This window comes from Bemisia tabaci, chromosome 8 (genome assembly GCF_918797505.1).
Source record: "Bemisia tabaci chromosome 8, PGI_BMITA_v3".
Taxonomy (NCBI): Eukaryota; Metazoa; Arthropoda; class Insecta; order Hemiptera; family Aleyrodidae; genus Bemisia; species Bemisia tabaci.
The window spans coordinates 19649897-19663068 of record NC_092800.1 but is presented as its reverse complement, the minus strand read 5'-3'; the positions used below and the strand labels follow the sequence as shown (position 1 = coordinate 19663068).

At 36.2% G+C, this 13172-nt stretch overlaps 1 protein-coding gene across 1 annotated transcript; it reads left to right on the top strand.

The window, feature by feature from the left end:
- Nucleotides 1-397: 397 nt before the first annotated feature.
- On the top strand, nucleotides 398-9288 carry Taz (tafazzin, phospholipid-lysophospholipid transacylase). The gene is made up of 4 exons (XM_019062364.2): nucleotides 398-721; nucleotides 1819-1944; nucleotides 2713-2861; nucleotides 4127-9288. Exons 1-4 carry the CDS (start codon nucleotides 592-594, stop codon nucleotides 4526-4528), a joined length of 807 nt encoding a protein of 268 aa, XP_018917909.2. The 5' UTR covers nucleotides 398-591; the 3' UTR covers nucleotides 4529-9288.
- The last annotated feature ends 3884 nt before the right edge of the window (nucleotides 9289-13172 follow it).

The following is a 13172-nucleotide window of genomic DNA, read 5'->3' as shown; positions in this document are numbered from 1 at the left end:
TCGGTTGTTTTCATTAATTTTTGTATCGAAAATTTACTGTATAAGTGTTCAAGATGATGAGTTTTTCGTCTCACTTTACAGAAATGAGTTTAATTATTCGGCGTGGATTCTAGAAATGAATGCTTTCCTTGTTTTAAAACGATTGATGCTGCTGGAATTGAACATTTTATCATAAATATCAAGAGAATTTGAGAATCAAGTGAAATTGGTCAAATGGGGCAAAATTTAAAAATTACCGCCATAAGAGCGCGCCAAATATGAGCCTGTCCATTGGCTGATGCATTTTTTCCGCTGATTTAGGCGCCAAGACACTTGACCAATCAAAACTTTTCGCGGTGTTGTCGTCTCTCAATGAAAGTTTGTATTGACTTGATTTGACAACATTGTATTTGTTGTTAACCTTACTTATTTTTCCTCGGTCGTTTTCTTATTACGGAGGCTGTCAGAACTTAATTTTCTCTTGGTTCTGTTTTAATTAACATTGTAATTTTGCAGTATGTAAAATTTGAATTTCGCTCTTCTCCTCTCCTACTATTGCTGCCATGGAAGTGTCCGTATAACTCCTCCAGTCTTCGCTTTACCAAGTACATAATGAGGAAATCAGAGATTGGTTCCTCAATAGACTGGGTATTTCCTACTTTGAGGAGACCAGTGTTCTTTTGGAATATCGCCAGCTCAATCACAGTTGCAGCAGTGGGCATCTTTGCCAAAATATTCATCCGTAAGTGATATTCTTTAGAACCTCAGTTCTGAAAGTTTTTCTTATTCTTCATGCCGGAGTATTTTCCACCCTATCGAACAACACTGATAACTCGCACCTGAATCAACGATGATGAATCACTGTTGATGTTACTGACTCTGGGCAAGCTGGCCGTAAAATATGTTTCCTGAAAGAACTAGCCTGACTTTCATTAGCATATATTAAGGCCTATAATCCTGATGACTCCTTGAGAGGCTTTACGATTGATTGTCACCTTACTGCAGTTGACCTCTGTAAATTCACCGAAAAAGTATGCAGCTGCACCCTCATAAGCTGTTAGTAAGGGATTTTCTTTCGAAAGGATGATCGTAAACTTTATTAGCCTCTGAACTAGAGGCGCCCATTCACTTTAAAGTTGTCTCCAAACATGCATGTTTTAAGCCAGTCTTATCAAGTACCTTTGGAATAAATCAGCGCATTTGAGGCAAAGGAGCGCAAGGACAACTAAATGTTGTGAAATTTTCTCTCGCAAATTATATTTCTACCAAGAGACTGTTGGCATTTCTAACTGGAAGTTTCTTTGAATTTTCCTCTGATAGCATGCGAAAATCAGGAAAATTTTGTACTGTAACATAGTCATGTCCTTGTAAAAAAATTATTGTTCAGTCAATTTTGCAACTTTGTAATGGAGTTACGTTCCTTTGATTTGGGAATGGTGAAAAGTGTAGACTCTGTAAGTTGTCTCGAAAGCAACATGTTTAGGGTCAGTTTTGCTGTGGTGGCATTGTTGGTATTTTAGGGTAGGTCAATGATGTAAGAAAGTATAAATGGGCAATAATATATCTAGGTTTCAGGAACTTGACTTGTTTTGGGGATAAGTGCCCTTAGAAGTGTTAACAATTATAATTAGTGTTAAATTATATTCAAATGACAATCAGCTGGTTTTCCTTTCTTTGAATTTTGGATTTTGCAAAAGTGCTGATGTCATATCGAATTCATTCACAATCACAGATTTAAAAAATCAAAAATTGCAACAACCTTCTTTTTTGTTATTCTACGCATTCTCCGAGTTTTTACTTGTTTTTTCAAGCTGATATCATTCTCTGTAACTGTTGCAGGATGGTTCAATAAACCCAAGATTCACAATGTGCACTACCTTCATAGGGCTTTGCAGAGGCCATCACACATTCCTCTTCTGACAGTTTCGAACCATCATTCCTGTTTTGATGATCCTGGTCTGTGGGGTAGGAACTCCCGTCTTTCAAATTTTTTTCTACATCAAGTATTTTATTGAATAGAAAAACAAAGGCTCAGAACAAATACAGAGTTGAAATGCACCCAAAAGTAAAAACTTGTGCCGGTGCACCAAAAAACTTGAAAAAGGAATCAAACAAATTCAACAGATCTTTTAAATACATAGTAGACAGGAAGAAAATTTATCCAAGAAAAAAAAGTATGAGTATTTGCCATGAATGTTTCTATTATTTGTCCTTCATCAACACTCAACAGTTATTAGTTTTTTTTCCAAAGCACTTATCCATAAAAGAAGTCCACTGATCACACTCTGTAACATGTTTTTTGTTGTAACATTTTTTTTTTTTTTTGAATGAGCAATGGCACTAATGTCCAGAATTTGTAATTTTTCAAATACGAAATGAAGGAATGCGCTGTATCCATACACTTATAGCAACAACCCTACATCTCCATCAGAAAATGCTTGCAAGAGGGCCGAAGAATTCACTTTTCAGCCCGGTTTCTTTCGAAATTGGCATATAAAACATTTGACTTTGACAGCTCATCTTGATATTATGTGCGCGGTCCTTTCCATGGTCGGTTATTTTTGTTCTGAATGGAAAAAGGTTCAATGTAAATATCGAATTGTGTAAATTTTGATGACTGCTTTCAAGCCAATCGCCTCTACTTTCACTGTGCCATTGTATGTAGCTGCTAAAAAAGTATTTTGTCTACTAGTAAGTTCACGTTTCTTAAAGTCTTTTTTTTAATTTTTCCAGCAAGTCTAGATTGGTCAACATTCTGCTCCAGAAGGAAAATGAGGTGGACCTTGGCTGCTCATGATATTTGCTTCACCAAAACTTTTCACTCCTACTTTTTTATGCTCGGCAAATGTATTCCTATCATAAGAGGTCGAGGAGTTTATCAAGTAAGTCTATTTTCAGTTTTTGTTTTTGAAGACATTACTTGCCTTGGAAATAATTTAGAGAAGTCTTATTTGCCCAAAGAAATATAATTTGGAGTCAAATTGCAAGTGTGCAGAATCCTTTAGACTCCAGCAGTTTCAGGCACCGGCCTTCTGACTTTCCACAAAATTTCCTACCAGTTTTAGATTTGATAACCTTTTTTTTTTCCTGTAGTTCCATTGATTTTTGACATTGTGGGTACATTCTTCCTCATTCCTTAAACAGCTCTTTCCATAGAGAGCTACATTCGGTTCAAACTGTGATTGAGAGGCCTAAGAAAGCCATCAAAATAGCACCATAAAAAGGACAATTATCTCGAACTTCGACTAAAATTCAGGAGTATAACTTTGGCTTATCGTAGACAGTGTAGCTGTGGGACTGATGCAAAAAGTATTGAGCATGAGTAGTTCATTGGAGTGAATGAGTGAGTCTAAGTTGCAGCCATACACATAAGCTCCAGAAAGCAATTGCCATTTTCAAAAGTTGGCAAAAAGTCACATGCAACAAAATCACTGCACAGAATGGACCATTAGACGAGGTTTAAAATCAACCATTCTGATAGATGTATCCCAACCAAAATTTCACGTAGAATACAGTTCTCGCAATGAAAATTACTGAAATTAATTCCCAACAAAGATATTTAATGTTTCTTGACGTGTGAATTCAAACCTCCCGCTTATGGAAACTCAATGGTCTGCAAGAGTCAAATCGCACACTAAGCTTTGACGTGGTAGTTTCTGCAATACGAAAATATAGTAGCCTCAATCATGATGCTTTGGCTCAGATATAGCTAATTGTTTACACTTTGAACGATAAAGGTTGGGAAAGGAACAGTGCTCGATTGAGAAGCCTGCTGTAACCGTTGTAAGGCGCAATTTGACTCACGTAGAGTATTGAGTCTCTTGTGACCGGGCAATTCAAATTTCCTGTAAACACTATAAAATTAAGACGTTAATATCTTAGGAGTTAATTTCAGTAATTGTTGATGCAAGAATCGTGTTCTACATGAAATTCTGGTTAAAAAACATGTATCAGAGTGCTTAAATTCGTACCTTGTCTGGTTGTCTATTGTATTTCTGGTTCTATGAATGGGAATTGTCTTGTAAAAATCAGAAAATTTTGATGAGGGAAAACCTGGAAAAGTTAGGGAACTCTTTTCCTCCAAGTCTGTAAACATTCTGACCTGGTAGCATTTTGCTCACTATCTAATCATTTTTTACTTACACAGGAAGCCGTCAATTTTGTGATCCAAGACATCATGCCCCAAGGAGAGTGGCTGCACATATTCCCAGAAGGGAAAGTCAACATGACAAAAGAAGAACTCCGTTTCAAGTGGGGAATCGGTCGAATAATATATGAATCCCCTGTTATCCCTATCATCGTCCCGATGTGGCATATCGGCATGGACCAGATTCTTCACAATGAACCACCATATTATCTGCGCACCAACAAGAGGGTAACGTTCAACTTCGGAAATCCGATTGACTTGCGCCAGGCTGTGGCCAAATTGCGTGAAGCCAATGTCAAACCGAAAGAAGCACGTAAGAAAATCACTGATCTAATTCAAAAAGAGCTCTATGCATTGAAAACTGAAACGGAGGAACTTCATGCCAAGTTTACTTCATCGTGACCCGGAGTCTGTTATTTCTTGGGTCCAAGTTGTCAGCATGAAATAACCAGAAAGCAGGATAGTAAGGAGATCTATTTGAAAAGACTGGATTTTTTTGTTTTCTAAAGTTAACAAGCATGAATTATTTTGTGTATGGTTCTGAGAGTGATTAGTTCTTGTTTATTTGATGTCTCTGCTAACTGGAATTCATGCGTTGGGTCAATCTAGATGTTGGAAAATTTCCTACACATCTTGTGTCTTGGTGATTGGTTCAAAGAAGTGCGAAGTTTGTCAAAATGCTCGAAAATTTTTGTCTCTACAGACTCAGTCGCGTCCTATCTGTAATCCTCTTCTTTGCAGATTCTTCATGCTCAAGTTACATCTTATGTTTTCAAAAGCTTAAAATGACAATGTGCTTTCCCTTAGAAAATTTCTGAATGTATCAAAAGTTTCCTAAGTCGATTTTGATTTGAAAAGACAAGGATTGGCTGTACAAGCATTTCAACTCCTTGTAATAATATTCTAGGTAATTTTTCATTATTTGTGTACTTGTGTTTTTAATCATTCATTGAAAGGAGAGTACCAATTCTAAAAGTGACACAATGTCAAAACAATGAATAATGGGCAACAAGGGTAATGTTTGAAAAAATAAATGAACGATCAAAAGCAAAAAATATTTTGGTATACTAACAGTCCAGGGAAGAAGTTATGCAAGTGTATAGTCAACAGGGAAATGTGATCGTATATATGCTCCGCCAAAAATCTAGAAGTATTAAAATAAATAAAAAAAAAAAAAAAATTGAAAAAATCATTACCAGTTGCCAAATACATAGGTAACATTATTTTTTTGTAGCAGTTTGAAGGTGAGTGACCTTAGTGTCTATACAATCAATGTTTCTATTTGGAGGTGGTAAAACGTTTTTAGTTCCTCAGTCTTTTGTTGAGATAAAAAAAAAACTGGACTTCAGGTCCCTATCAGTCCAGACTACGTATGTTTCTTTTAATCAAAATTATTTAGGATTTTGTTGATTCTCTTAAATATTGTAAAGCATTTTGATGACTTAAGTACAAAAATATTTACACTAGAGCTTTCCACAGTTTTAATAATCTAATCTGTTTTGCCGCATGAAACTGCAACTGTGGCAAACCGTTACCAGCCACTTTGATCTTTGGAATATACTTTTTATGGTTTTAATCAAACTTCTCTCTTGGTTGGAAATATCTGAAATAAGTTTAGAATTTAGTAAAATTTGCGTTGGATAAGTTAGCAGTTGTTTACTTTCCGTTTCTGTTCTCCAATAACCATCAAGGATTAACTGTGGGCAAAGCCTTGCACAGAAATGTAAACCAGTCCATTGCATCCAACAGTCAAAAGTAAACAGCTGCCAACTTATCTGATGCAAATTCTAAGGACATGAACAAGAGAAGAAAACATATTTTTCTCTTATAAGCAAACAGGAAAAGGGGGTTTCACCACTTTTGTTTTCCTATGACTAAAAACCGTAATTCAGTTGTTAATATTGAGATGTTCTTAGTTAATGGTGGGCAAAGCAGTTTTTATCTACTGGTTTTTGAACTTAAGCCATTATTTATTTTTTCCTCCTTTTATTTCTTTCAGTTAAGTTTTAAATGTACATAGATAGATAGTGTAATCTGGACTAGTGTTTATAGTCTCAGAATTGGATCATTGACTATTTAATCAATGTAATTTTTAGTTAAAATGAGTGGGATAATGTGAAGGCGTACTGGTTGCCTCTATATCAGAAGAGATAATCTAGAGCATTGCCTAGAATGGTCAGTCATAGGTTTCAGGGTTGAAGCTCAGAATTTTGAAGGTCCGCTTAGTGGTGTAATTTTTTTTTTTTTAAATGATGCATTTTTTTCCATTTCAAACTCTGTACAAGTGTAATACTACTGGAGTTATTTATTGTTAAAAAGAAGATGGATCTTGAGGCTATCAAAGTTCAGATTTGTGGCCTTTGAGATGAAAGAGCCTTGACAGATGTATGATGTTAGATTAAATAGATTAGATTGATCGTGGTCTCTTTCATCTTGTAGGCAATGGTCAAAATAGTTAGCATTCAACCTGTCTAGCAGATACTTTTTTAGTTTATGTTTTATACCTTATTTTAAATGGTCTCCAATTGAATTAGTAAGTAAGGGAAGAGAACACAATTAAGTTCATATATCAAAAATGAAAAGATGTTACCCATTAAAAACTTTATCTTTAAGATTTGCATCAAAGATTTGAGAGAAAACTTATTTTAATAATTGAACTGATATTTTTCTTGAGGGCTAAAGCGGCGAAATCCAGTTTTCGAGAATAATGGGGAAAATTTTGCAATTTTCCGTGCTTTCAATCTCTTGTGAGAACACATATTGAAATTGGACTTAAAAGGTTGAATGCACGCTGAATTTCATAATTTTTTCCGTTTAAGTATCTCCGACTTGGATTTTGGTGCTCGGGTCCTCCAGAAAAATATAGGTTCAATTGTCAGTAAAGCCAAGCTTTAACTTCTAGAAAACTAAAAAAAATGTTCACTCAAACTGAATGCAAATCCTTAACTGAAGGGAATGATGAGAATATTTTTCTAGCAAAAAAAGTAATGAGAATGGTTTACTCCTTTTGTCTCCGTCCACCAATTTTTTTAAGCTCAGACGAGTTTCTGTTTCACAGTGTTTTGATACCTGTCCGAAGCATTAAGTCAAAAGTCACTCAATATAGAAGCATTTTTACAGAGTAATATTTTACTCAAATATTATCGTCATTTAATTTATTGTCTTGGACTGAAAGTGCACCTCACTGCCCCACAAAATTCATATTTTGGTTTATCTCTTATACCAAAACTGTAGAATTCATAGCTGGAGCATAAGCATTTTAGTGCGTCTACTTTCTCTAAGAATTATTCTTTAGGGGAAGACGTCAGAACGTATAATTATTGTGGATTGTATCTTTTCTGTAGCTTTAACCAAATGTTAATGACCTACCAATTCATTCCTCGAAACTGAGCTTTACTATTTAACTTTGAACTTTTTATAAAAATTGAGGAATTTTACAATATTTATAACGGTTGATCTAGTCTGTGAGACATTAAATCATTCATTTATTGACTTGCACACCCTTCTTCGTCAAAAGTGCGTGCAGATTTCTCTGTAAAATCACAACATTGGAACTCAGATTATCTGTGAATTCTAGAATTTTTTTGGGGAAGGAGGGGGAGGGGTCGTAGATGAACAGATCAACTTCTAATCTCTTCCTCCTCTCTTTCTAAATGAATGTCTTTTTTCCTATTTTCCATTCATTTATCTCCAGAAATGAGAGGAAGCTCAGGGGGATGGCGCCCCTAGACCACCTTCAAGCCAATTCAAGAAAGCTTGAGCTTTTTAATTAATCAAATAGCATTTTGCCATCAATATACACCATGTCTATCGTGAGATAGTTTTACTCTCCGTTCTCAATAGTTAAATGCAAAAAGTACGATCCTCGCGTTATGATTATGTTTCTTCTCTCGGAGGAAAAATAATCAAATTGTCTCTATGGAATATTGTGAAATTTTCTCAGAGTGAATAAAGAACTATTGGTTACTTTTCCATCTTAAAAAAGTTGAACATGAGTGGAGATTTACAAGGTTGCAATCTGAGTTGCGCATTTTTTTACTTCAGCCATCATAATAAGACTTAAGATTTTTGCATCTCCTTACCCCCATATTTTCATCAGGGATCATTGAGCTTTCATAACTTGTTTAAACTTTTATTGCGTCTGAAGCTAGCTATTAAGTGCTGTCTCAATAGGTACCCTCTGTCCAGGAAAACTGGAGTTTTATGTACCTCTTTGAGCATGCTCTCCATGCTGGTCCAAATAACTATCAAAATCTTTTGTTCATTTACATTTTATGAAAAGAAAGCAGACAGCATTGAGCGAAGTTGAGACACTTTCAATTGCCAACGTTGACCTTTCATATAGGCAAATACTCGTAATTAAATTTTCGTCACTGAGTTTTTTTTTCACTCAGCTCAGTTCCCTGAGGCTCCGGGAGATTTTTTTCCGCAACTTATATTTTCTAGTGTGTTTTCTGAAGAAAATGCACTATTTTTTATGATTTTTATTTTTTCAAAGTGTTTTTACTTAAATACTGTGAGGTGCTATCAGCACTGATTCATTACAATGGGTCATTTCTTTGTCTTTGTATATTTTTTAGTGCGTTTTCCGAAGAAAATGCACTATTTTTTATGATCTTTTTCTCAAAGTGTTTTTACTTGAATACTTTGAGGTGCTATCAGCACTGTTTCATCATAATGGGTCATTTCTTTGTCTATGAGATCCACTTAACAAGTGCCTTCATTTCATCGTTCAAATATGCAACCCGAGCTGAATAAATACACATTTAAAAACTTAGTGTAGGAAATTATCAGGTTATAATCCCTCCTAGAGTTACTACTTTGTTGTATGTATTGAGAGTGGTTTTGTCTAAGACTCTTTCTTGAAAGGGGCCTTAATTCTGAGGATATTACCATGAAGTACCTTTGTGGGTATTTTTCACATAGTAAATTTTTTGAGTTGCTTCATTTATCTCTGCCGAGCCCCAGTCCTGAATGTCGATGAATCTCAAATGAAATTCAAGTTCAATGGCTCTTGCTATTGACGGACTTCCGTCTCATTCAAGAAAAACTTGTGAAAGCAGTGATCCTCGTTTTTGTCAACTCCGAAACACTCATCTCTTTTGTAAATTTCTTATCGTTATACTGTTAGATTCCTATTAAAATTATTTTAAAAAAATATACTTCTGTATTTAATTCTCTTTCTTGTCCAACTTCTTGTCATGAAAACCTCCTTTTCTTCATTTTTTTTGTTATTTGAAGAGGTAGCTGAAGTGCTAAATAAAAGTGTGTACGATTGGCTGACATGAAAAAAACAGGTTTATTTTGGCTACCTCCTCACATAACAAATTAAGTACCTAAGTGTTAATACCAAAATGTTAAATTTAATTTACTTTTTTTCACAATAACACTGCAGAGAGCCAAAAGGTAAAATGACTTATCTCTTAAACTAGTTTTTTTTTAAATTTTTATCATTCTAAGGTGATTAAAAATAGCACACCGAAACTTCTGACCCTTGGGAAGCGTTCAGATATGATACCGATCACATTGCAAAAACCAAATATCCCTTGCACAAGAGAGTTACAAGACTTTAGTTCTACCGAGTTGACAGTCTTAAATTCAATGCTCTTGCAAAATGACTATTTGTCGCTTGTACCAAAAAATTGGGCCTTTATCACTTCAGAAAGTCTTTGCATGTAAATTGAACTCGAAGGGATGAAAAAAAGGGTCAGAAGACTTCGTAGATTTTGAAACCTACATTTTTAGATTTCAAAGATTAGTGTTTCCGTGCTGATGACAAACTAGCAAATTTTTCATTGATGGCCAGGAATCTTCGGTTGATATTTGAAATTAGTTATAAGGATAAAATACTGACCAGCTAGCACTGAACCACTGTGTCTAAGAGGTTAATTTTCACTAGAGCTCACGCCAATAAGTTGACAGTCGTTTACCTCTGATTGTCAAACGTAGTGGATAAATTTAACGACAAGTCCTCTGAGGAAGGTGTTGGCTTTTGGTATCTGAGCACAACAGCAACTTGGCATTGTCATTGCGCTTGGTCAATCCTCGGTTCCTATTGGACAGCAGCAGCGCAGTTGCTTGCAAACTGAGAGTAAACAACTGCCAACTTATCTGATGCGAGTTCTAGCAAATCAACTCGGACCAATCTCTTTATATGGGAAGAAATCTCGGTGAATTTACTGAAAAGACAAGAGTGAAACGTTCTTTATCAAAAAATAATTTTAATTTTTAAATAACAAAAATATTTTGGTAGAAATCACGGATTACTCACATAAAAGGGTAATAGAAACAGGAAGCATTAGGAAGGGCTGAATTCAAAATAAGCCCGATCAGCCCTGGATCAACAATTGGAAAGTTCAAGTATATACAGCTTAAAAACTAAAAGAACAGTCACTATATATTGAAAGGGGCACCTAAAAAAGGACCTGAGATTTAATTGATAGAAAAAACAATTATGACATGATTGCTGTGAGAAAATATATCCACAGTCTGATCTTAATTGGGAGGAGAAATGCACTTTGCCCGTTCAGTTGCGTATTTTACAATCTCTAAATGGACTGCCAGGGTGAAACGACCTTGTTTTACATGGTGCATATCGACGGTGAAACTCCGAAACCATGTATCTCTGTTTGTAACGTTGCGGACTTTCTTTCATACTTTAGCTTTAAATGTAAAAATACTCTACGTCAATTGAGGCACTGAATGCGAAAAGGGCACTTCTTGATTGCGGTGTCTCAGAGTCTCTGTTGCTAATTAATACCATAGAGAAGAACTTAACGGACGATTTTTCCAGAATTCCGATACAGATAATTGTAGAATTATAAGGAATATTCAGTAAAATTTTTAAGTGAAATGGATGCATTCACTTTCCTTATAATGAATGAAATAATAGAGGAAACTCTGAAAACACTGCAACCGAGAAGTGCCCTTTTCGCATCTAGTGCCTCAATTCTTCAAAACTTCCGTGATTTTTCTTCTCCATGCACGGAAATTTCTGAAATCTTCAAGGCGTGATGTCGATTTGTTCTTCTAAAGAACCTAAGAGCAGAGATTTCAAACACTGCAAACGAGACACGGTTTGGTAGTTTCACTTTTGATATATTGGAGGGAACAATTGTCTGGCCATTTAAATTACTCTAAAACAATTTGTGTGGGCTGCGTACCAGTCAGGCAGTTTACAGAATCATTTTTGGTGTGAGAGGCTCGCAGATTAGACACGAAAAATGAGGTTCAACTATATGTCAGTCTCAAATTTCTGATATTAATCAAGATATTGCCCTGGAAAAAAATGGTATACCATGTCATTCGCCAAAGTAACGCATAACATGGTTTCATGCTTAAATATGCTTACATACAATATCATGCTTACATATGCACAAGTTCCGCTGATCAAACCAGTAAGAAAAAACCACGGACCATGGTATGCAGTGCACCTGTGAATAACGTACACTCATTTTTTTTCCTTCTAGAGCTGTATCTTCGTTAATATTGGAATAATAAATAGCCTTTACTGCATAATGCACAAAATCAGCTTCAGATGATAACTGATTATAAAACCGAAAAAAATTTAAATATGATCCATCCAAACTGAAAGTTTCTCAGTCCATCTGCAAGCATCAGAAGCTTGCACAGACACATGTTTGATCCCGGCAGCAGAAAATCACCTTTGCTAAAAATTAGTCTGTTACGATTGTTCATCCACATCCATCATCAAATTATCTCTAAGCATTTGATATGGTAAAATAGCCTGCTCCAGAGCTTCTGCAAACTTCATACTCCGCTCTGGATCAGGGTCCAGATCAACTACAAATTCGCACAATTCCTTAGCCTTCCACAGGAATTTGGTGAGACCATCTAGACCAAACTGAACATCAAATGAATCCCCTTTCTCTTCTTCCGAGTACTCGGAAGGCCCATCATAACTATATTGATCCTCGGCTAAGTCTTCTTTCTCCTCTTTTACGATGCAAAGCACAAGATCTTTTGGCTCTTGAACCGAACACTCCGGTAAAAGAGCAGATTCGTATGACATAGAGAATGGTCCATCTGTTGGGGACTGTACATGTTGGTGAATAAACCGTTTCTTAAAATTATCGTACCAGCCCTTACTAGCGCAAAAGCTGTCACATTTCTGGCCTTGAGCCAGTTGTTCGTACAGCTCTTTTGCTTTGTTCCGGATGTCAGAAGCACTTGGAAGATTCTGTGCTTCTGTACTTTTGATCCATTCGCTTAGAATTTGTTCGGCCTGCTCGAGAACTTTGTTTCGTGGGTATCGAGTCACTTTCACTGATGTTGGGGTCCCATTTTGAATGCTTTCTCGGATGGCTTTCTCATTCTGCTTGATGGTCCGAATTGTCGATTCATTTGTGTGATACAAGCGTCCGATGTCGCTGCAAGTCATTCCGCCTTGAATTTTGTCCAGGATTTCAAGTTTTTGCTCGAGTGTCATGACGACCCTTGATCGTTTTCGTGGTTTGATTTTGTTTGTGTCCTGGGCTACTTTAGGTGAAGGTTGAGAAGCTGCCTCATTGTGAATGTGACCTCGGATAGCTTTCTTGTTCTGTTTGATTGACCGAATTTTTGATTCATTCCTATGAATCTGACGTCCAATGTTGCTGCACGTCATCCCGGCTTGCAGCGTGTCGAAAATTTCAATTTTTTCCTCAGGCTTCAACACGGTCCTTTTTCGTTTTCGGGACTTGTCTCTTTTTCGGTACTGTACCACTTTCGATGATGACGGAGTCCCTTTTTGGATGCTATCTCTGATTGCTTTCTCATTCTGCTTGATTGTCCGTATTGTTGATTCGTTTGTTTGGTAGAGGCGTCCTATGAGGCTACAGGTCATTCCAGCTTCAAGTTTGTTCAATATTTCGAGTTTCTGCTCAAGAGTCATCACAATCCTCCTTCGCTTTGAGGACTCATCTTTATTTGAGGTTTGGACTTCCTTCATTGACATTATCATCCGCAAAGAACGCAACTGGTCACTAAAGGTGAGAGGATGATGGATCTTTTCAGTCTGATGTAAAATATTGCCACAACATCTTGG